At 40.2% G+C, this 25568-nt stretch overlaps 1 protein-coding gene across 2 annotated transcripts in view; it reads left to right on the top strand.

Moving 5' to 3' along the window:
* Positions 1–25303, top strand: part of ascc3 (activating signal cointegrator 1 complex subunit 3) — a gene marked incomplete at its 5' end in the record, with an annotated part of 88798 nt that extends 63495 nt beyond the window's left edge. Inside the window, 9 exon segments of one of the 2 annotated variants that reach the window (XM_036128700.1) lie at positions 3015–3126; positions 3223–3357; positions 7155–7379; positions 17705–17856; positions 18704–18854; positions 20504–20710; positions 21097–21272; positions 23865–24027; positions 24066–25303. In XM_036128700.1, the coding sequence (XP_035984593.1) occupies positions 3015–3126; positions 3223–3357; positions 7155–7379; positions 17705–17856; positions 18704–18854; positions 20504–20710; positions 21097–21272; positions 23865–24012 (1306 nt within the window). 2 annotated transcript variants of the gene reach the window in all.
* Between the last annotated feature and the right edge of the window lie 265 nt (positions 25304–25568).

Genomic DNA, 25568 nt, shown 5'->3' with positions numbered 1-25568 from the left:
TCTTTTGGGAGATCCCTGTCTTATTTTCTGTCAGCAACAAGCCTTTTGGTTGACTGAAAATAATTCTAAGGTAGATTAATGTTCCCATTAGCCTTCTGTGATGTAGCAGATTGTTTAGCTGTTTACATCATTCTTTCAGGGAGCCAAAGTCTTTTATCTGACCTTTATACTCTACTCCCAGATATTGGTGTGGTGAACTATTAAAGCCTCCTACTGAGGCTCATGTGGTAACTCTTACGTCTGAGCGCTGAACATGGAACCCATTTTGGCCTCTCCTCTGCTCGGCTCATGTCAGTTAATGATATGCTGGGACTCATTTTCTGGTTTTCCCCAAAAAGAGTCTAAAAACAACTCCCATTGAAGTTTTTTTTTTCTTTCCAGGATCCCAAGAGCCCTTTGTCCATCTTTATTCACATGTTTTTAGCATTAACCAGTGTGTAGTCTTTAACCATTATAAATTGTCACTCCTGGAATCTCTGCTCCATATAATTAAGTGCTGTGAAGGACAACTATTTCAGTGATTAGTTGTATGTAAATCCTGCTACCATTGTTTATTTTATTTCTGTTTTAGTGCTTAGAGCAAATTCTCTGGACAGTACAACCCGAGGCGTCTTGTTGTTAGAACGCTGCATCTTCTTTGTAGTTATTCTTTACATTTAAAGTCAGGTGAAAAAAATTCAAAACCCTTTGGCAGCCTGTGCTTTTCTAATGAATTTGGACCTGAAATATTTTATATCAATTAGGTTGTTCTTTGATTTTTCCATTTCGAAGCAAAATCATGTTTTTTTTTTGTTGTTGTTTTTTACTTTTGTTTTTTTTAAAACATTAATGTGAAAATGAAGTATCAAACTAATTAAAAATTCTAAGTATTTGATTTATACTTTAGCTTTCTAAACCCCCAACTAAATAGGGCTGCTTTTTTAAGTTGCAGCGAAACTGGAAATGACAGAAGTCACCGAAGAAGAGTTTAAAGCGACTAAAAGAAATCCTTGTAGAAATCAAAGGCCATTTCTCGGTACTCAACTCTGTTCTTGTGTACGTAATATCTACTGGCTCCCAAGTACAGCCAAAAGTACGTTCTTGCAGAGAATACAAGGACGCACTACGCTATCTAGCTCCAAAGGTGCCCGGTGGTTCTGCAGCTGGAACAGAAGGTACTGGATGGTACCGCTGCTCAATAAATGGACCTTTTTTCTCTCAGGAATATCATTATTTTACAATTATAATAGATAATAGAATAAAAAAAAACATTAAGAAATTAGGGATAAGTCAGTACTGAATTAAAAACCTTTAAGATAAGCTTTACTATGCAAATAATTATGGTTTATATTGCTTAAATATGGAGGGTTAAACAGGGACAGAATTAAATAAATATATATTATGAAATAAATAAATGTAAATATACCATAAAATAAATAAATGTACCATGAAATACTGAAATGTAAAATTAAATAAATAAATGCACCACTAAATGTCCCATTAAATAAATCATTAAATGTACCATGAAATAAATAAATGTAAAGTGAAAAAAATTTCCTTTTAAATGTACATTTGAATAAATAAATGTTCAATCTGTTTATAAAATACATCATTAAAAAATTACGTGTACCATTAAATTATGAAATGTAAAACTAAATATTTAAATATTCCATTAATAATTAAATATGCCTTTTAAATTAGGAAATTAAATAATTGAATACATTTTTTGTTAAATAAAATCATTTGAATATTCAACCAGGAAGAAGTTGTCTTGTCTTACTCAGTGTGAAGCAGCCAATCAGGTGTCAGGGTGTCCTTAATCCCGCCCACTGAGTTTGATGGGTGAAAGTGACAGTTTAAATGATTTCATGATGAGTCGGCTGCGCGACACCATGACATAAATACTGAGTGAAATAATAAACTGTATATTCAAATGAATTAATTTAACAAAAATTAAATTTAATTATTTAATGTCATAATTTATTTAAATATTTATTTTTACATTCCATAATTTAATGATACTTTTAATTGTTTAATGGTGTATTTCCTAAAGAAATTGTACATTTATTTAATTAATGAACATTTAAAGGTATATTTATTTATTTAATTTTACATTTTATTTTTTTATTTTAAATTTGATTATTTCAAGGAACATTTATTTATTTGGTTCTACACTACATTTGATGATACATTTAATGGGACATTAAATGGTGCATTTATTTATTTCATTCTACATTTCATTATTTCATTTTACATTTTATTATTCCATGGTACATTTATTTATTTAATGGTATATTTACACTTATTTATTTATTTTCAATAATAATTTTACATTTAATTTTTGACCATCTGGCCAGAGTTGTTACTTTGGCTCATTCACAATAACTACAAAACACAAAATAACAAACTTACTTTTAGTGTAGCATTTTCATCAGGCAAAGCCAAGTAGGTTGTCTACAGCATAAACGGAAACAAAATATTTTTATAAAACATTTTTTTATTAGACTAAAATAAAAACAAACATTAATCAGTCCCAGGAATTGATACATTGGCTGTAATCATGAGCAAATAACATATTTGTATTTGTCTGCAACAGTCATTGGGCAGTAGGTGAAACACACCCACCACATGTATGTCCACTTAAAAAAGGCTAAAGTCCCCCACAGGCAAGGCAAGTTTATTTGTAGCACATTTCAGTAACAAGACAATTTGAGGTGCTGAACATGAACAGAAAAGAAAACATAAAACGAAACGAAAAGAAACATAAAGAGGTCATCAAAGCCCTACAGTACCACCAATGGACCAACAGTAGGCCCTTCTACTGTTGTAGTGAATGTACGTGGTTGTAGAATCAGAAGGGGAGAAGGAGGTAGAAGATGTTAGAAGATGAGGACCGCCCATAAATCTGTGTTATAAAATGTTTTTCAGAAAGAAAACAATGTTTGACTAAATCTCTCCCTCTCTTCTGGCTACTCCTCTTGTAGCTCTTGTCACAGTTGAGCTTTTACAAAACTAGTCTTGTCTGTGTTGTTCAGTTACTACAACCTAGAAGACATCGGCCATGAGTCCATTAACAAGTATCTGTCCAACTTGGTGGAAAGAAGCCTGCGGGACCTGGAATGCTCCTACTGCATTGAGATTAAAGAGGTGTGTGTGTGTGTGTGTGTGTGTGTAATGATGTTCTGACAAGCTTTCTTTCCTATTGTCATGTTTTACCCAGAGATTGTTTTCTTTTTCCTCCAGGATGATCAGACAGTCGAGCCACTGACATACGGTCGCATTGCCTCTTATTACTACCTGAAGCATCCGACCATCCGGATGTTTAAAGAGCGGCTGAGGGCTGAGCTGCCGCTGCATGACCTGCTTTCTGTCCTCACGGTAAACACAGCGTATATTTTCTGTTGTGAAGATAAGACCACAAAGTTGTACTGTATTTATTTACTCTCTAAACAGCAACTCCAAAGCTTAATAGCTTGGGAGTAAACAAAGCTATTTAAAACGCTGGTTTTGCTGTGGTCAAGTTTGATTCCATTGTCAGTTTTTAGACGTGTGCTCAGCTTGTACTGTCGCTTTGTCTCTACTGTGTCTCTATAGACGGGGGAGTCTACTCATTGGTTGAACTGCTTTTGACTAATGATGCTAATGTATGGAAGGGGAGATACTTTTACTCAGGCTGTGTCACTCTCCTTGAACATTTGTAGATTCACACCAAAGCATTTCTGACTGTTTCCCAAACAAGGAGCACGGTGATTGGCCAATTTTCCCTCCACCCCTTTACTCCCTCTCTGTTAGCTACAAGAAAATCAAGAAACTTGTCATTATGTGTTACTATCTGCAACGTCTCTGCATTTGGGGCCAGTGGGCCCTGGCCCCACCAGATGTCGCTGTGGAGCTCTATGTCCATAATAATCAGTGGGACATGATCATCCTTTATAGAGTAATATTGTAAAAAAGGCAGATTCACTTACCAAGAAAATTATTTTAGAAACATCTGTATCTGTATCTCTAAGTCTGCCAGAAAACTGACAAGCTCGGTAGGCTAAATCCTCTTGAGGAGTCTTGATATCGGAGCTGGCCCACCAACATTTGTTTAAATACTGGACATCTGAAATTGCAGTGCGCATGCTCTCAGTAGACAGCCATGGGTCACAGTTCCTCTGGTCCCAAGCTCAGATCGTCCAATCAAAATACTGGAAATGCACACGTTACGTTTACGTTCTGCCGGCTAGTGTGCGAACATCTAGCCAAGGCAAGGCAAATTTATTTGTATAGCACATCACAAAGTGCTTTACATGATTAAAACATTGGAAAATAAAAACAGAATAAAAGCAAGTAAAAAAACTGTTGGAATAAATGTAGGAAAATTTTAACAAAATATTAATATGTAAACTAAAAGCAAATGTTAATCTAGTGTTGCTTGTCCTTGCTAGCTCATGGAAATATTGATGTGAATCTTTTCTGTTCAATAAATGAATAATATGTGTGAGCCTTTATTTATAATTTTAGGTATAAAATTTTATTACATTTAGCTTATATAAAATGGATTTTCTAGTGTGTTGGTTTATGCTAATTTATCTGTTTAATTTAACATTAACCAAAGTCAGGTTGTATGCATCACAAAAAATGTGTTGCTGCTAATAGGTGTTGAGTTTTTGTGCCCCATTTAACTCATCATGCCAGAGACGGCACTGGTTACCATAATGAAACTTTGGTGAGACACTAGCTCAGAATGCACATTGATTACACAAAATACGCAGACACAACAAGACATAATGTTTTCTTTTTGATTGAACCAAAAATACTTCCTGAGAAGCTTAAAGCGTGCAAATAGTCCTTAGCATTCAATAAGATTCATGTTCAAAAAGACAGATAGCAGTCCCTGACCCAGACGATGTAGATTACTGTGTGGACGCTCACTGAGAGGTTAAAAGTGTGCAAATAGTCATTATCAAAAATTTTAATGTTCAAGTTACCTGACGAAGATTGCAATCTTTATGGATGTCCAAACAAACACTCCCTGGGAATCTAAAGTGTGCAAATAGACATTAGCATGTGGGACACAGTGTAATAATCCTCAGTCAGATCAAGAAGCTGTGGACCAAGCAGCATATATTTAAACATGGAACAGACTATGAACTGGGCTGGTTGTTTATCGCCCCCTGCTGAGAATAGACAAACAGAGCATTGCCCAGGTGGGTGGGATGCTGCAGCTCACATGCCACGCTGTCAAGCTGAGACACAAATGCTTTCAACTGTGGCTCTGTAAGAGTTTACTGGCAGCTGAGGGGAAAGTCCAGTCTGTTTCAGCTTCCTGAGAAAGAAGAGCTGTAGGTGGGCTGTTTTCTGGACTCTTGCAGCAAACTATCACACTGGTTTACTCTTTGAGTTGCTCGTCATTGTTGCAGTGTGGTCACTAACGAAGGAGACTCACACCTCCCACCTACTGTTAGGCATTAGGCATGTGGCTTGTTTTATCCCCCAGTAATTTACTGCTGAGAGGAGGACTTTCATCTACCCTGCTTCTCTACTTGCTGCACAACATGGCGTTACTCTCTTTGGCAATATGCTTGTTTCCTTTACATGCTTATCTACACAAGATCCAAATGCACTAGCACCTAGCCTATATTACCTTGCAAAAGTATTACAACTTCAATGTATTTTATGTAGATTTTATGATTTAGACCAACCCATAATTACGAGGTAGATGAATAGGAACACAATCAGACAAGTGGATGCATTTCTATTCAGACCTTTACTCGGATACCTCTAAAAAAATCCATTGCAACTTGTCCACTTGTAAAGTCTGGAGTAGTAATAAAAAAACAAAAAACATTGAGCTGTGTGTATTTTAATCTCAGTGTAAATCCAGCTGCTCCGTTTCTGGCACCAGAGGTTTGTTAGAGAACAAACAGCATCAGGGAGACCAAGGAACCCAGCAGACTGGTCAGGGAGAAAGTTCTATTCCCATTTAAAGCAGGTTTAGGTTCTACAACAGTCTCTCAAGCTTTGAACATCTCCCAGAGCTCTGATCAGTCCATCATCTGAACATGGAGAGAGGATGAACCACCTGCAGAACTACCAGGACACGGACGTCCACTTCCTCTACTGACATTTGCAACAAACAACAAAATTTGTGTTCAAATGTTTTTCAACAAAAAACATTTGAACATAATCTAACCTTTTCCTTTCACATTGGAACAATCTTTGTGTTGCTCTGTCACATAAGATCCAATGAAATACTTTGACAGTTATTGCAACATGACGAAATCACTTCTCTCCATCTCTGTTTCTGTGGTGGTGTTGAGTTTGAGGTTACGGCGACTTTTAAGGGTTGTCTCCGCTCTTGCCTAGATCTGAACTCTATGAAGCCCCCCCCCCCCCCACCAGCATCACCACCACCACTCAGGTCCCATTTAGCTCTAGGTTCTCTGTAACTCTAGCTTATCAGTGATGGATTGAGCCTATAACGGCCCAGGCTGAGGGATGGCCTCAGCAAATGCCTCAACAGATCAAAGTTGAACATGAGTAAATTCTAGTAAAGGAGCCCTGCGTGCTCACGCATCTTTCAGCACAAATACCCACAACCATGATGAGAGAAGACTGATGGACCACAATCATCTCTACTTCCTTGAGTTTTTTCTCGATAGTGTTTTACATTCTCTCTTTTTATTTTTATTTGTGCAAATTCAGATCCTCTGAAAACTTCCTGAAGAAATATGCCCACGTTAGCCTGTGCATGTGTAGGGAAGATATAACTGTTGATTTTACACATTGCTTTAAAAGGTGTTGTTCCTGTGAATTTGCTCCTGTTAGTACACAGCTTTAAACCCCTATAGGTTTAAAGCAGGTTGAAGCTTCAAAATACCTCCAGCTGGTTCATATTTCAAATTTTAGTTTTCAAGATTTGTAGAGGGATGCGTTTCAACTTTTTGGACATCCTATAGTTGTGTTACAAGAGGCTCAACCACATTTCTATATTCACACACACACACTGTGTTGTCAAAAAGATTTTCTCACATATGAACTTGAAGAAGTTCTTATGGGGGGCACACAGGATTCTGAGCGGGACGTAGAGCGGTGAAGTGGACGGCTAAGTCCATTCATGTCAACAGATCATCCGTTAGACGTGAGCTCACCAGGGCTAACTTTCTTGCTACACCTCTGATGTTTTTCAGGAGGCGGAGGAGTACGCCGAGCTGCCGGTCAGACACAACGAGGACCAGCTCAACAGCCAGCTAGCTCAGCAGCTCCCTCTGCAGGTCAACCCCCACTCCTTTGACAGTGCTCACACCAAGACTCATCTCCTGCTGCAAGCACACTTCAGCCACGCCCAGCTCCCATGTAGTGACTACACCACCGACACAAAGACCGTTCTGGACAACGCCATTCGTATCTGTCAGGTAACGTCTAGCTTAGCTACAGCTTGTCCGCCAGTGTGGTCCATTAATCTGGAGCTTTTAAAAAGAAAGCTCAGAACGTTGAAATGCTGTCATAGAATCTGGAATGAAGAATGTATCTGAAGGATCAGTGAGTAGAGTTCATTGAGCATTGCCCACGTCACACAGAGGAGCAGGGGTCACATCATTTAAAATGACATAAACACAACATCTATTTGAAAACAGACTTAGGCTTTGTTCACACTGCAGGCCTTCATGCTACATTCCGATTTTTTTGTGAAATCAGATTTTTCTGCGTGTCCGTTCACATTTCCAAATATATGCGACTTGTATGTGATCTCCTGTGTGAACTGCATTCATACACCTAAGTGTCCCGCATGCGCAGTAGAGGACGCGATGACGTCACACGTAGCAAGCGTGCTCAGTGTTTGCGGAAGTAAACATGGATCGTAATGCTGCAGCATATCTTGCGTTCTTTACGTTATTTTTTTAAGAAGATCGAGCTTCTTAAAAAATAACTTTTTAAGAAGATTGAAAAGAAAGAGGCAAATTTTATTGATGTGAGCGGCTTTACTGATACGGATTTCATTCATAATTTTCAAATAACAAAGAAAACCTTTATGTGTGTCTGAACGGATCTCTTTAGTGCTCTCATGTAAAAACACACATCTTCGGCGGCCAGAGCAGTGAGTAAACTCGTTGCTGTGGGGCTGTATGGACTTGCAACAGGTGTTTGTTACCGCACAATAGTCAACCTCTTTGGCATAGCCAGGTCCACCGTTAGTGATGTTTGTCAAGTATCAATGACGTGTAGGTCTGATGAATGCGGCCTGGCCGTACAGACACAGGTCGCATTTGAAAAGATCAGATACGTATTAGATTCAGGACCACATATCCAAGCGACCTAGGTCACATTTGAAAAAATCCGATCTGTGTCGTTCAGACTGTCATGAAAAGATCAGATCCAGGTTGCATATGGGCAAAAAAATATCAGAATTGGGTCAGTTCAGGCTGCAGTGTGAACGTAGCCAAAAACTCCTGAAGTTCTTTGACTTGTGTTTGAGGTCTTTATAAGGAGCTTGTTTCTTAAATGAAATGACACAATAGATATATATATTTTTAAAACTCCCTTCTTATTAACTTTAAAAAAAATTTGATTAGATTCTATTTTATTGTCCCTGAAGGGGAAATTTGTCTTTGACTACATGTGTTAAAATAAAGCTACCATAAAAATGTCATAAATAAACATTGAATATACATACTGCACATTACAGCACAGTAAGTGCAGAAACAAAGCCATGTACTGCACAATAAAAACATTAAATACACCAGACCACATATATTCCAACAACCAACACAGCAAGCCAAATCCTCGCAACAGCCTTCATACATCCACGTACTACATTCCTGCCTTAGTTATTAATTTGGGCGTCTCTGGCGCTAGGGGTGAATGAATGTTTATATCTATTAAGTTTGCAAATGAGCTCTCTGCCGTTTGCCAGAAGGTAGCAGTTGATATTGTGAATAGAGGATATGAGCAGGAGCAGACCGTACTCCCCATGTGAGCCTGAGAACGGACTCCTCGTAAATGGACTGCAGGGAGGAATAATCAGTCCTCCCTGTGAGCCTCATTGCAGTCTTGACCAGATGATTAAGTTTAGAGTTTAACTGCACAGAGAGATTACCAAACCATGTTGGCGTTCCATATCTGTTAAAACTTCATGATACAGTCTGATAGAATATAAACATAATCCTCTGGTCAACCCCACAGACCCAAAGGTTTCTGCTGCAGGCAGGAGCACAACTTCTTAACGTGAACTTCCCATGTAAACTGGTTATCTAGGTGTACAGCCAGGTCCCTATAAGAAGCCCTGGTTGATTTGCTGATCATGGATAAGATGTGAGAAGTTGTCCCCTTCTGACTTGGGGTCGATCAACATTTTTTTTCGTTTTTTTTTTTTTATGTTAATGAGGGGGTGGTCATCACACCATTGAAGACTAGACCTGGTTAAGATAAGACGCGTGGTCTGTATTTTCATGTAGCAGGCCGAGAATAGCAGTGTCTTCAGAGAATTTCAAAACATAGTTTCCAGGGCAGGTCATTTGTGTAAATAGTGAAAAAAGACAGGTGCACTAACAGAACATTGAGGTGGCATATCGAAAATTATTTACAGCCTCGTCAAAAATTGCTGGCAAAATATTTATTGGGAATACAGCAATGAAGCCCTTGTTATATTTGCTAAGCAAATATTTAACGGGTTTATTATTATTTTCATTTTATTTTATTTAACTGTTATTTAACCAGAAAGTCAGCATTGAGATTAAAAATTTCTTTTTCAAGGGAGACCTGGCAAAAAAAAACAAACATCAGATCTTCTGCAGCCTCCAGCAGGTTTTCTTCTAGGCTGAATTTAGCAGCTTCCCCGCTGAAGAGAAGCATAACCACACTATAGCATGAACTAATGAAGAAATCTTTATTTCAAAAACGTGAACAGCAAATATCAGCAGAAAAAAGTAACAAAAATAAAAACTGGAATTATCAAATATACAATAATAGCCTTCATATTCAGTCAGAAAAGGAGCAGGAAGAAGCCAATGGCTATTAAATTCTACCCCCGTATGATTCACACGGTTTTTATGCCGCATTATGTAATAATGTAATAAAATTGGGCTTCAAAATGTAATAAAACATAACTGAAACCGCATTATGTAATATTTGATGCAAAGTCTAATAAAATCCTTGAACGCATTTTGTAAAAGAGAGAGCGAGAGAGAAGTTTAGCACTGGTAAAAGCAGACAAATGTGCAGCGTACTCAGCTGGAGTTTCATGTCATTTTTATGTTTGTTTGTTTGTTTTACAAACTCAACCAGTAGTTATTATTCAATAAGTCCCCAACTAATGCTGGGGGTTTAAAAAGTACCTAGAGCCTTAACGGACAAACTTGCCACATTTTTGTTTCTGCTGAAGTAAACCATGAATAAGTTTAGCATTTACTGAACAAAGTTTCACTTCAATTCAATTTTATTTATATAGCGCCAATTCACAACACGTCATCTCTTTAGGCTCTTTAAAAAGTAAAATTCAGTCATATTTTTATTGTTAGTGCAAAATCATTATAGACAAGTTAAAATCTTAGAGTTCAAAGATCTTACAACACAAAACATTTGTGTTTTAATAACTACACATTCTCTTTAATTTCATAGTAAAACGGACCACATCTATCCAGCAACTTTTATTCAAGTGCAAACCTTGGTACATTCAAATCTGATTGGAATTAATTTATTAAAATTGGCTAAATACAGATAATCTAATTTGTTTATTTAATGACCAGATCACCCAAAACTAGTGTGCCATCATGGTTTTAATTATGACTATGACATAATTAAAACTAAATAAAAATCATGAATAATAATTTGCTACCCCAACCAAAAATCCTCCACAACAAATATAGATATACTGTAGATATATAGATATGGATATATATTTAAAGTACACCATGGGTTTGTGGTGATTAGGATACTAGCACTTAATTACTAATTGATAATTGGAATTAATAATTATCAGTTACCAAAATTTCCAGAAGCATTTGGATGTTGAAACTTGGAAGTGGAATTTCAGATGTGTCTAGTAACTGTTAATAATTGCAATTTATAAATGCAGTTCATAATGAATAATTTTTAACCAAATCAAACATACAATGTAACTTCTCTACTATTAACCTGAAAAATTATTTGAGCACCAATCTCCTAACAGCAACTCTCTTTTATATAAAAATAAGCACAAACAAGTTTCCCTTTATCTATTAGTTTATTAAACTAAATCGCCCTGATACAACCGAGACTATTTCAGTCACAAATTCATTAACTAACTAGAAACACAGATCTACTAACTATTAATCAAAGGTAAATTGCAAATGATTAGTTAAGAACCAGTGAACAACTGATACGTTTGGATCAGCATTTTCTACGGACAGATCATAAAAGTTTCAGTTCAATTTTAGAATGGAAAGGCATCTGAACAGCCACACTGATTAGCAGGAGGAATCGTCACTCAGCAGCAGCAGTTTATGTGAAATAAGTCTTTGGATCATCTTGGAGACTGTAAGCAGAAATGGAACATTTATGTGATACTTAAAGGTGCCATGACATCACTGCATAAACCATTTCATGTAGTTGATATTGCTATATATGTAATTTCTCCATAGAATTTCATTAAAAAATAACTTCAGCTTGTTGTTTTGTCAGGCCAAACGTCCCTCCTCAGTAAAAGGGTTGGGTATGGTAATGATCGCATTTGGAAAACCAGTCAAACGCTCCCCTACACCCCTTCCCTCCTCCATCCACACCTCACTCCTCTTCCCGCACCACTCCGTCACAAATCCATATTATGGCTAGGGGAAGTGTTTGTGTTGCAGGATGTCGGACAGGTGAGGCAGAGCTGACCAAAGGCTGTAACCTGGCGGCGCAATTCAACACAACGGGAACGAAATACAAAGCCACATTAGACCGCGGCGTGACAGTCAGCTGGCTTCTGGCTTCAGCTCACCGCCCTTGCTCTTCTAGGGGTTGACAGAAAAACCATGCAGTTAGTAGCAGTTTACCTTGATAGTCCAGACTTGATAGTCCAGACCAGATTTTTCAGTTATAAACACACCTTCCTTACATTTGACAGCATTTAGAAATTAAATAAATTTACGGGTAATGACAGCTTTGTTTCCATTTGTTCAAAAACTCCGACTTCAGTTCCCCCACATTCAAGGAAACTCTCTTCAGTAAAGTCTGCTCCCCATAAATGGACTTCAGCCTCTCTTCTGTGATTCCCCTGACCTTTGGCTATAAGTTGAAACTTTCATAAATTTTTCAGCACCCTCGGACATAACAGCTCCCCTTTTTAGTGACCGCTGTGAAGTTAGTTTGAGGTTGAATTGGCGATATTTGCGCTCCACAGCTTCAGCGGTGTCTGGCTTCTGTTGGAGCCGATACAGGGAGGCTGATCTGGGGCTGCCGCTCCCTGTCTGCTCGCATGCTAGCGTGACTCAAAGCCGGGTGTATCAGCTGGGGGGAGGAGGAAGGCTGTTTGCTTGATGGTGTGATCTGATTGGAGAATATGAATTATGTAGAAATTACCTACGTAGGAAATTAAACTGTTTTCTAATCTGACCATTTTTGAGCAAAGAGACAAAGGTGAACACCCCAGAGCTTGATACATACTTTTGACATTAACACGGCCTCGTTAGTGCACAACAGATCATATTACACCCCCAGAAATTAGTTGTCATGGCCCCTTTAATGTTTATGATCTATGCCAGGGCAGCAGTCATCTCCAGCATAAGGGGAGGAAAAACAGGTGGCCGGTTTCTATGGGTTACTGTAATCAAAACACAGTGAAAGTCACATTCACAAACTTTGCATATTAAACTCAGCTATTCAATATCCAAAGTACACAGTAATGGTCCGGGACTATTTTATCCTGCCCAAGCTTAGGATGAAAAGTAACAAAATAATACAAATTTACTTGCTGACGTCTTCTGCCGGCTAGGGATGCACTTTTGGGTTTGGACTTTTGGAGCCAACAGCGCATCTGCTGGATCTCAACACAGTTTTCTTTACTCCAGTTCAGGAAGCAAAAATCATGAAAACAGCAGATGGTCGACTAGAAAAACACAAGGATGATGTGAATGATGTTTAATGTTATTTTTTTCCCTTCACACACACACAGTACTTCATTTTGCATGAAGGCCAAAACTGAAGCTCTGGTCTGACCAGAGCGCCTCCTCCCACATATTTACTGTGTCCCCTACATGGTTGGTGACAAACACAGAACATTTTGTTTAAACAATGTCTTTCCTTTCGCCACTCTTCCTTAAAAGCCAGGTTTTTGGAATGCATCCTTTATAGTTGTTCTCACAGCAGATTCTCCCACCTGAAGCGAGGATTTCTACAGCTCCCCCAAAGTTACCCACTTTGGGCGTCTTGGTTGCATCTCTGATTTCTGCTCTCCTTCCCAGCCTGCTGTGTGTCTTGGTCCTTCATAATGCTCTTTATTCTCTAATGGTCATTGAAAATAATTTCATTATTATGCATTTTTGTGTGCTGGTCTATCACATAAGATCCTCAAAAGGGCTAAACATCTGATTTTAAAAGCCAATTTCTCATCTTCTTTTGGGTTTACATCCTTCAACAGTTTGAATATCTATTCAGAAGGACTTTCCCACATCCACAATACAATTAGTAAGCAAAAGAAAATGAAGTTGTAGCCTAATGTTAACTTATGTAGGTATAGGTAAGTCTCTATATTAGCTTTGAACTCATTATTAGTTGTGTAAGTTGAAATGTAGAAATTAATTCACATGTTATCTCTATCCATAGTTTTTACTCATTTGTTCCTTTTAATCAACTCGTAATTTTTGCCTGTTGTATTAGAACATGGAAATAAATTACCATAAACTGGTTGGTTAGAAAAAGATTAATAAAACTAACTTTAACTGATTCATGAAATGTTTAACTGTGACTTGCTAACAGACAGTGAAACCTCTGAAGATTTGTATAGGTGAAATAATAATGAGACGATCAATAATACCATACTGTATATGGCACTTTAAAAACGACACATGGTTGGCCAAAGTGTTGCACAAGTAAAATGATTCAACCCCTCCCCACCCCCCAAAAAAACATGAAATAAAGCAGATAAAGAACAGACATTCTGTTTTTGATCCACCTGTTTGACATGTTTAAGAGGTGAGGAAAGCAAAGCATAAATATTTCCTATTTTATTTCTTAAAGCACTTTGAATATAATTTGTATATTTGCATCAGTCCAGTCAGTGTCTTCCTGTTTTGTAAAAACACTATATATACATATTTACTAGAAAATATTTTTATTTGCCTCTTTATATATTTCTATATAAAAATGTATTCATTGAGTACAATGGGGAACCTTGGGGTTCTATCTTGGTGCAAGTGAAGTCACAAGCCTCCGAGTCAAGTCCTTTGTGATTTCCTCTGTTCGGGGCTGAGGAACTGTTTGTATTTTGTTAAGCCTGCTCATCTATATCATTCAGAAGGGAAGGTTGTAGATCTATGAAGTAGGATTGGGCTTTTCTGGCATTGCTAGTCTCTCCGCTGCTAAAACAGGAAGAGAGGTCAAATCCAAGAAAGTTTAGCAATACGAGCTTCTGTTCCAGTTTTCACAGTTAGTCAGAATATGCTGGGACATTCCCGGTTTGTAGAGTTGATACTCCAAACTGGTTGGTTAACCCTAACCATACAGTGTGGTGGCCTACATATTGCCAACATGGCTTCTTTGTGACTATATCTGAAAATCTGTAAGCTATTGTCCACAGCTTGGAATGCATGTTTTTTTGGGTGTGAATGCATACATGTGCTTGTGATTTCCCATGCTGTGCATGAGGCTGGTATGGATGTGCTTATTTCTCTGCAGTCCTGCTGCTACCGTTTACTGCAATGGCTCTACTTATCACTGCACTGTTGTTTGGCAGAACTAAAGGACATTTAGGGTTTGGTACATCCACAGCGTGCATAAATGGGTTTGTCTGCCTTATCTGGATAGGAAACTACAGAATCACAGTGGGTGCAGCTGACACCCTAGACAGTTGGTCGAAAACACTTCTGCTGCTCTCTACTGACTAAACCTGCTTAGGACTGGAGCCCGTAGAGGGATAAGGCCGTTCTCAGCTGACACTTAGTGCTTAATTTTCTTATGCCCATGTCTACTTCACATGCACACTAAAATGCTCCCCCGCCACTGTATAGTGCTTTATTGAATGTATTTAAACTAAAAACACGCAGCTAGCCAATCAGTTTTCATGTTATTGGTTAGTCCTTAGCACTCCTCCTGGTGGTCCATGTGTGGAAACAGAAGAAGCAGTTTTTTTCCGTTGTCAGAGGAAAATGCTAATTTAACAACGCTTGACATCAAAGAACCAGTTTAAGACTTAGTTAAAGTCCGCTTCAAACTGCGACATTGAAGCCTGCTGCTGCTTATGCAAAAACAAGAAATTAAACTGGGAATTTTGGGAGCACGGGCGGTAGAGTTGTATTTAGAAAGCGCTGTTGCTGCTGAGAATGGTCTAAGATAGATGACAGTCAGTCAGTTCTGACAGTGCTGCAGACTGTCACAGGGCGATGCCATAGTTCAAATCAGTGCCAATCCACAATGGATGTTTCGAACAGTTTGTCTCTGTGTAATGCATTGCTCATTGGAAAAAGGCAAACATATGTCTCTAAATTGAACTATTGGATCAAAAATCTACCACTTCTGGAAAAAAAGTCCATTACATAAATCACTGTATGGTTTATCCCAAATCACATCTGTCTGTCCATCTCAGTCCTTGGTGTAGTCAGGATATAGGGCTTAAATTTCATTCATATTGGTCCTAAAAAGGTCTTTAAAAGTCCTAAATTTGAGTTGGTAACACCTGCAGAAAACTCTAGAAGTCACCACTGTAGTGGAATATTTATTCTATATTTATTCAGTTTCTTGGATGGCCACCTCCTTCTGTTGCCCCCTTTGGGTTTGGGGTAGGTGTCTGCCTCAAGCAGAGAGTTTAAGTATCCCTTTAGAATGGAACAGGAGATAGATTGGGGCTTCATCTGCAGTATGAGAGCGCTGCTCTGGTGTGTTGCTGTGAAGAAAGAGCTGAGCCATGTTCTGACTGTCACCTATGGTCATGAGGTAGGGATCATGACCAAAAGAACAAGGTCCTGGATACAAGCAGCCAAAATGAGCATCCTCTGCAGGGTTGCTGGGTTCAGTCTTAAAGATTGAGCTCAAAGCACAGCTGCTGCTTCTCACCATCAAAAGGAGTCAGTTTAGGTGGTTCAAGCATCTACATTTTCCACACAGAACCCCGGAGAAGACCCAGAACCTACTGGAGGGACTATACATCCCGTCTGGCTTACAGACCTTGTAATGTGTGTAGAGTTATTAAGCCGCCTATGGGTGGGTCCGCCTATGTTTTAGACATATTCATACAGATCTAAGACCTAATCAAATAAACGTGTCTGGAATTTTGGGCCTTTCAGTTGCTCTTCATGTTTTCTGCCCAGAGTTATTCTATGAAAGCATTTTCTTCTGCCAAGTAGCTTCCATTATTTCCTAAAAGGTGAAAGTGAGAATCTGGTTGGTAGGTCCTCTCTGGAACTAAGCCTTTTGCTTTTATACCTCGTTGCTTTCATTTCAGCCACATTCCAGCTTTAATTTGCTTTAGGAGCAATTGTTATATGTAAATCCCTTTGTTAATTTGAGCTGCATTAGCATTTTGATTACCTTGTACCTCTTCCGCTATGCACCTTGGGTCGTTTTACCCTCAAGAAATGACTTAAATTAATGATGTTTGTTTAAGATCAGCTCAGCAACCTGGAGGAGCTGTGATCTGGTCCAGCCAGAGAATATCCTGCTCTGCTCTGTGTTTCTATGTTTTTCCAACCTCTCCTTGTTCTCTTCTGATACTTCATGTTGTGTTTATACGTCCTTGGAAATGTCTAAGCCCCTCTCTGCCAAAATCTGGAGCATCACGTTTCACCCACAATCTTACTGACTTTTTGAAGACAACTGATTAAGCAGCCATTGTACAGCTTTTATCCAGCTATCATAAAGATAAGGACTTTAATATTTTTTGGTGGTGGTGTGACAATGAAGACCTGCTAGTGTTGGTCATCATATGTATAATTTAACTGTATCCATGCTCAAAATTTCACGATCGTATTGACATTTTTTGAGATTATAAACAAAAAATAAGCAGCTTGTACCGTTTATATGGGCACACGATCAGTTATTCCAATCATAATGTGCTTTTATATACACCTGGCTGTATTAAGAATAGAACATGCGCAGTCATCAATTTTCCCTAAAAACACACAGAAAATCAATCAAAATTTTGTGCTCTTTTAATGTTTCGAATAGAAAGGTTGGATTGGGAGCCCCGACAGTTTTGCTTCCTGATGAATTTCCGCCACTCAACAGTGAGGAAATACGTCCCTTTTACGTGTGGCGCACTCAGCTCAGTTTGCCACTTTGGGAAGAATTTGATCCTGACAAGCACTTCCATGCATTCTGATCAGATTATCAATCGGCCCCTCACCTTCGGAATACGATTTCATTCCAATTGAGCTTAATCCGATCACAATGTTGCGATTGGCTCGTTTACATGACTCATTTTTATTCTGATCGACCATTAATTCCGATTACTTTTATCCATGTAAATGTAGTCTGTGCCTCATAATGCCCAATAATTGTAACTAATGATGCTTCTGCATCCTGTGACATCTGTACGTTTGATTCTTAGTCCTTTTGTTTCTGTCCTCAGGCAATGCTGGATGTAGCAGCCAATGAAGGCTGGCTTGTTACAGCCCTGAGTGTCTGCAACCTGGTGCAGATGATCGTCCAGGGCCGCTGGCTCCACGACTCATCATTACTGACTCTTCCACACATTGAGCAACACCACCTGCATCTGTTCAGGTAAACAGCATCACTGCTTTACAGGTGCTTGATACTCTCCTGTTCACCAGAAGAGACCGACATCTTGTTCAGTTCTCCGTCTGTTATTGCTGTCACACAGAGGACCTGTACTGGAAACAGTAGTAGGACATTCCTGGTAGTGAGACCGCAGTTGGTTTTGGAACCGTCTAAAAGAAGGCACTGGTAGATTATGTTAAATGTTTCCCGGCAGGAGGTTGGGAAAAGCTAACGTTTCTTTGGAAGCTCATCAGAATATAATACAACATTCTCTCATGAGCAGCTCCATAGAGGGATTTTCAAACATGTCTGCAGGTTAAAAATGTCCTCTGTGGAGTGACAGGTGATGCAGGTCCTCTGAGATGGATCAGAGTCTTGCGTTGCTATAGAGACGTGGACTCGCTCTTTTTAAACTTCATCTCCTTTTCTCAGAAGCTCGTCTTTTCCAAAGAAACTAGCTCCAGGTCTGTTTTCTGACCCCCACTTCTGCGACACAGACAGACTCTTATCAACGTATCAACTGTGTTTGGATCAGTGCAGTTGTCCTCTTCTCACACATAGAGCAGAAAAGTTAGCAACGCTCAAGATGTTGAGCTGCTGTTCCGTGGTTACATTGTGATTTCCACGAAGCTTCTTATTCTCCATGCCCATATTGAGACACTTTATTTCAGGATTCATTTTTCTATGTATTTATTGGCTCATTGTGTTGTTCTGTTGAAAAGAATACATTGAGATTAGCTTTGGTATTAATGGGACCTTGGGGACGATTTACCCCTAAAACGTGTACCTGAAGCTTCCTGCAGTATGATTTAATGTCTCTTATATTTCTGTTTATTGTGTCACTTGGCAGGCAATGGGCAGGTAGAGGAGGAAGGAGTGGTGCTGAAGGCTTCCGTGGACCCATTGAAGGACTACCTGAGCTTATTGCTGCCTGCAGTGGTAAAGAAAGTGTTTTCTCTGCTATTGTCGGCCAGGAGTTTCACCCAAGTCAAATACTCCAGGTAAGTTCACGTGAACAGAAACAGTTCAGTGTAAATCAAATGTAGAGATTTAAAAACACGACTGTCCTCACATCTTCACACTCATACGTACCATGGTCAGAGTGGGCCGAGGGGTCCCAGTTCAGCTCCAGTCTAAGAGCTATTGCTGCTGTAGTGAGAGAGTTGGACAGAGTGACGGGTCCCGTCACTCTGCCCCCCCCCCCTCCCTCCCTCTGCTACCTTCACAGCCCCCACCACAGAGTGGCAGGCTCCTTAATGAAATAATTAGATGTATGGCAGCGTTCATGTCTGCTTGCTCTAGCAGAGTAATGCTCTAATAAATAGCTTTTCTTGGGGGAATCTGAGGTGTTTTTCCACAAGGACCCCAATGATCACATTTATCCTCTCCATATTTTCTGTTGCATTTATGCATTTGCCTTTTTTGTATCTTATGTTCTTCTCTTGGTTTGCCGTTTAGGTACTGTAGGACCAAATGTTACATTTGCCTTAAACCATTTAAAAGGTCCTTAAGCCCAGAGAAAAGCATCTGTGATAATAACATGGCTCAGCAGAACCCCCTGACCAATGCAGTTACGCAGCAACACAAGCTGCAGTAGTGCATGTGTTCTACTCCTTCTGTTTAGATCCAAGAGGACAACACGGCCTCTGGACCACCGCCTCAGAGAGCCATTGACTGCTGATAGACAGCCGGCCTGTTTTACCCTTTGAAAGGTCCTGACCTGCGCAGAGAGAACGTCCACCAATAGCAGGCTATCATCAAAAGGCAGTGAAGTGTTTTAGTCGATCCGATCAGGTTCTCCCTGCTAAGAGCATTCCTAAGAGAGGGGCTGGGCAATATATCACAATATAATGCAGTTCACCACCATAAACAGACATTAATACTACTGTAATACCCCCCAACAGCACAGTCACAATGTGACAACCACCATCTGACCAATGTACGGGACCATCGTGTGACTGGACCAGAGATCAGATGTGGCCGCATTGTCCCTGTACTGAATTGTGCTATATAAATAAATTTGCCTTGCCTTGCCTTGCAACAAACTTACCAGCTGCTCCTCTACCGCTGTCGCCGCTTCAACATTTGAAGTTTCCTCCATTTTCTCAACCTCCCCGTCTCTTTTGCTTCTTGCTACAAACTGGATGGGGTGGAGTCACGTGACTACAGACTGTAGCATTTTAAAGGAACATGAACATAGACTACCTATTCGTTTAAAAACAAATACTCCTTTCATGTCTTTAAATACCGAAAATACCGACATGGGCGAAGTGACGTAAATGTTGGTGTCGGTAAATTTTCGGTTTATCGGCCAGGCCCACTTTAGAGGTGATGTTGCATCCCTTCTGGCCCGGAATGAGCCAGAAAGTATCCTTGGGTAGCAGATGTCAGGATTTATCTGCTGGACCGGTTCCCTTTGTTACCCACTGAGCAGGAGATGCTGGACTTCCTTCCTTTGCCTTTTCTCTCTTTTCTCCCCAACATATCTACTTTAAGAGCTGAAGGTTTAACCAGCTGCCCCGGGCCATTCTATGAGCACAAGGGTTTCTCCACTTCAGGTGTCAAGGACCAGAAACAGTGTACGGTCAGCTGAATATAACTGGCAGTATTTCCCATCATCCCTCTCTTTCGCTTCCTCCTCCCCTGCCAGGCATGGTCCTTCCTGAGTCACCTCCCAGTGCTGGAGGTCCAGATGAGTGTGAAGGGCTGGTGGGAACAGAGCCAGGAGCAGATGGAGCGGCCCCTCCCTGCAGCGGGCGCTAACCTGAGAGAGGAGAGCAGCTGGCTGGATGTGCATGCTGACCAGGAGTACGTCCTGCAGGTGGCGCTGCGTCGGATCAATCTGGGTCAGCAGAGGGTAAGTGGGCCCAGTGCACCAGGAAGCTGAGGCCTTCTCATGAAGAGCTCACCTTTTATCAGAGGGATGTTGTAGACATCTGCAGGGATCTCCAGTTTAAAAAAAGCCGACCCTTTCTGCTTAAAAGTTAAGGTTTTAACTTATAATTCTCCTGTTATTTAGCAAATATTTCAGCCTAACCTTAGCTAAGCCATAGATTCCACGCCACCATTATTTATTTATCAAAGATTAAATCTAAATGGAAAAGGTTGTGAACAGTACACCCCAGAAATCCCAGAAAATGTCCAAAGTATTTCTAACAGTGATATTGGAAGGGGTGTACTTTCTTTTGACCAAGCCCGGCAGTGAGATGCTGAGTGAAGACTGAGGCATGTTTGTTGTTCCAGAGAAAGCAAGACAGCAAGGCCCAGGCTCCCAGGTTCCCCAAGGCGAAGGATGAGGGCTGGTTCCTCGTCATGGGGGAAGTGGATCGCAAGGAGCTGCTGGCTGTCAAACGGGTCGGATACGTCCGCAATCACACAGCCGTGTCTGTGGCCTTCTTCACTCCAGAGAAGACTGGAAAGTAAGATGTGGTTTGAAAAGAGAGATGATTGATGCCTGACAGAAATGCAGACCATTCTGTCAAAGAACGGCTGTAAAGTTTCTAGCCTTGGACCTTTGAAAAGAAATGTTCCTTTTTGAAGCACCATAAGAGCTTTCAATTTTAAACCAATGGTGCTCAAACTAGCTGTGGAGAGAGGAGGAGGAGAACTCCATCCTGACAGGGAGGCACAGGGACAGCAGCATCGTGTTTTCTGGCTGCAGGAGAGAACGGTGCCCTTCACAACATTGCACCATAAAGACAGAAGATTATGTGGAAAAACTGACACAAAACCTCAAGACATCAGTCAGGAAGTTAAAGTTGAGACACAAATGGGATTTCCATGTAGGCATGAGTCTAAGTATGCCACTACATTATTCACAAAGTGGCTTAATGGTAACAAAGTTAAGGTTTAGACGTATTCATCAGAAAGGCCTGATATTACCAAATAATTAAGACATCATTAACATCTGCATTAACATCTGAAAAAAGTTAAAACAGCTGTTTTATTCTGTCTTTTAGCCAGTAGAAATCCACACAAGCTAAATGCAAACATTTAGTATGGCTTAAAGTCAAACATTAAAAACGCAGCCTTTTATACAGTGTATGTAAATATCTGGTTTCAGATGTAGTTGCAACAGTACTGGTGGACAGATTTTCTAAAGGCGAAACTGCACAGGTTTGTCCCAGAGTCTGTCTATGCAGCCTGCACTGCAAAAATAGAACTAGAAATAAGTAAACTTTTCTTGAAATGAGTCTATTCTGCCTTGATTTGACCATGTAAATAAGATTATTTGCCAATGGAATAAGATCTTTGCACTTAAAATAGGAACGAGTCATCTTCGTCATCTTATTTCAAGGGCAGTATATCTAATTATCTTATTTTAGGGGTAAAAATACTCATTCCATTGGCAGATAATCTTATTTACCGTTTCAAAAAGGACAAAAATACCAATTTCAAGAATATTTTACTTATTTTTAGTCCCCTTTTTGCAGCTTTTCCTGCCAAACACGGGAGGCTTTATTCGCAGCAACCCTACCTTGACATCCAAGCTTTGATGAGTTATTTTACTGCTGTGAAGTTACAAACCGATGGCTAACATGACAGGGAGAGGGCTAGAGGAATAAAAAGGACAGAGTCAGAGACACAAATGACAGAAGCCCATAGCCAGCTGCTAGAGAACATCATAGAAGCAGTATGGATGTGTTTGGGTAGCCACTAGGTCCAGTGGCCCCAGGCTGGGCTAGCTTCCCAGCATCACTTCCCTCATCATGTCACCACTTTCAGCGCCGGTCGGTCTAATTTACTGGCTCCCCAGGTAAAGATGTGTGAAAGCAGCCTAGAATGTTCCGGTCTTTTATTGTGGAACCATCTGATACTAGATAACATCAAATAATGTCACTTTTTTTCAGCTCAGAGGAAAATTGCATGTTAATCATTTTCTTTAAAAAACACTGGTGCTCAGCCCCTGACCAATGGCTGGGCTTTAAACATGACATGATTCTGAAGATGAATTAACCCTGGATTCTGAGCTGCATTTACCGCTAAGAGAGCTAAAGGAAGATCTCCAAAGCAGATAGAGTTGTCTCGGGGCCACTTCTTCATAACAAGCATTACATTATGTCTACATCCAGCCTGGGCTTTTAGGGTGATACCAGCAGAAAGCATTTTCTCTCTTTCCATCACACATGTAAACATGTGGACTTTGCTCACTGTATCAGGACGTTAGCTGGAACTGTTAGCTTTGGTCACATGAGGTTAGGACACCCGTGTTGGTCTGGGAAGCAAAAGATGAATTTATTTAATGCATCTCATGCTGTCTGTTAAGTATGGCAGAGGACCTGTGATGCTGCGGGCCTTTTTTCTTCCCACGGTCCTGGAAACCTTTAAAGTGCATTGTGAACTCTGGAATTAAAAAAGCATCTTTCAGCCTTTCAGCAGAACAAAGGTTCCTTACATATAGCCACTACATCATTCTAACTTTTGTTTTATTAAGATTTCTTGTAGTTATCCTGTTGGATTCATACAGTGTCCTAAGGCTCTTTTAAATGGAAGATGTTATTCTTATTACTGAGGTGATTCACAAGACAGTTTAACGCCTTAATAAAATAACACAAAAAGTTTTTTTCTACATTTTCCGGCGTGATATTGTGCTACAGTAGTAAATAATGAATGTATTTTCTGGCGTTATGCACATATTAACCAGGGATGCCCAGAGTTGTGTCTGGCACCGTGTTTTCTCTCTGATGTTGGTGCCGGTCCGCCTTCCTCTGCAAATCTGATCATTTCCATCCTCATCGCTGCTCTCTGGGTTGAATACAGAACTTTATAATATGACCATTTTTATTCTGCTTGGTAAAGTCATTGCTGAGCTGGTTTCTTCTCTAAGTTCCTCACCAGGGAAGTCTGTGGACTTGCATAGTCTCCCTTCAGTTTCAGCAATCTGCCTTTACAGCACAGGGGAGCATGAGCACAATATTTGCTCTAAGAAAACTGAGAGCTTGGCTGGAGTCAAAAGCAGCTTGCTGTCATCTGGTGGAAGCATAACTCACCACTGAACCTTCTGCTCGTAGGTGCATCTACACCCTGTATGTGATGAGTGACAGCTACCTGGGCCTGGACCAGCAGTATGACATCCACCTGAATGTAACGGCAGCCAGCATCGCCGCACAGGTCAACACAGAAGTGGTGGACTCGCGGAGCGCACCGTCCTTCAGCTGAGGACCGGCCGCAGAGGAACCTTTCATCTGCCGCAGCACGGCAGCAGCTCAGGTGTCGCCGTCAGGAAGTCACGGTGGACCTGAACACAGCGACCAACTCCTCTCACATGTCCTCTTTGGCCGTACTTATCTGTCCTTAGTTTTCACACATTATTTTCTAAAGTTTAAATAAAGTTAACAGGGGTCCAAATGCTTTGGTTTCAAAAGAAATTACTTTCAAACAGCTAGTTTTTCATCTGTGAGCTGCCAGTTTGGACCTGAGTTTGCAGCGTGAGAGAGCGTAGAGGAACACCTGGTAGTTCTTCCTCCAGCTGATCCATTATTATAGAACATCATCGGCTCATTTATTCCTCAACTCAAGTAACAAATAGAGGAGCCTTGAAGAGTTTGCAGTTTAAAAAATGCAGCAAGTTGGAGGTTTAAACATACCTTGCCTGCATGGTTTACTGGAGCAAATCCAAACCTGGTTATTCAGCTACTGGGAAAATGCTTTGTTGTTTCTATACGTCGCTGGTGCTGGTGGCGGAAATTCCTCATTTAATCAGGATTTCTCTGACTGATGAAACTCAGCTTTGAATTGAAGAGTTGGAAACTGTTCCTCCGCTGCTTGACTAGCAGCCACCCTTCCATCAACAGAGGGACAGAGCAGTTCTTTTTTCTGGCAGTAGCATAGTTCATGAAGGCTCCCAATCATCCATGTTGCCGTTATTAGACAGCGATCTCCCCACATTGTGATGGCATGGGTGTGAATATTGTTTAATGTTATGTCATTGAAATGTATGTCAGCAGCGGCAAGTATTGAGATAAGACCACTACTCAGTCCTACCGCTGCTACGAGGAGACAGCAGTGAACAGAGCTGTTGTGGACACAGCCTTGTGTCATCCACTGTGGCCTTGTGGGGACCTGAGACCCATAGCAGTTCATTGGATCTAATCTGAAATAAAGGTTTAAAGCAAAGAACAACAAATGTGTGTTTTTTTTTATTTCCATGTTTAAGATGGAATGTGTACACCCTTTAGTTAATTGTTGCAGCGGGTCAAACCGAAAAAGACAGACAGTTCAATGTGCTGCAGTGGATTTAAAGTGCAGATCAGTGACCGAGTACGAGTGTTGCTCAACGGAGGATTCATCTGATGCATGTCTTCTCACTGACTTCCCACCTCCTGGGTCACCAAGCAGAACCAACATGGCAGAAATGGATCTGCGTTGAAAGTCACATTGTGAAACAAGTCAGACTGACTTAATACCAGACCCTGGAATTATTTCAAAATAAAATTTCTCTTTGAGATGAGATCCTGATTTTGTGTATTGGTGTTCACTACAGTTCTGACGTCCCCTTCACCTCTGGGATGATAAAGTTGGTGCCCTCAGCCGAATGAGCAATAATCTGGCCTGAGGTGAAAGTTGGAACTCTGGAAGTTTGGACCCATATGCGAGAACTTTAAATAAACCCGAAAACCAAACTTTCCCTCTACAATGTATAGCAATGCATATACGTGTGGACATGTCTGTTGTGTGTGTTATGTGCTTCCTGTGTTGCTGTCTTTGTTCTGTTT

Source organism: Fundulus heteroclitus, chromosome 3, assembly GCF_011125445.2.
Source record: "Fundulus heteroclitus isolate FHET01 chromosome 3, MU-UCD_Fhet_4.1, whole genome shotgun sequence".
Taxonomy (NCBI): domain Eukaryota; kingdom Metazoa; phylum Chordata; class Actinopteri; order Cyprinodontiformes; family Fundulidae; genus Fundulus; species Fundulus heteroclitus.
The sequence above is the reverse complement of the archived record's forward strand: the minus strand, read 5'-3'. Positions and strand labels throughout refer to the sequence as shown.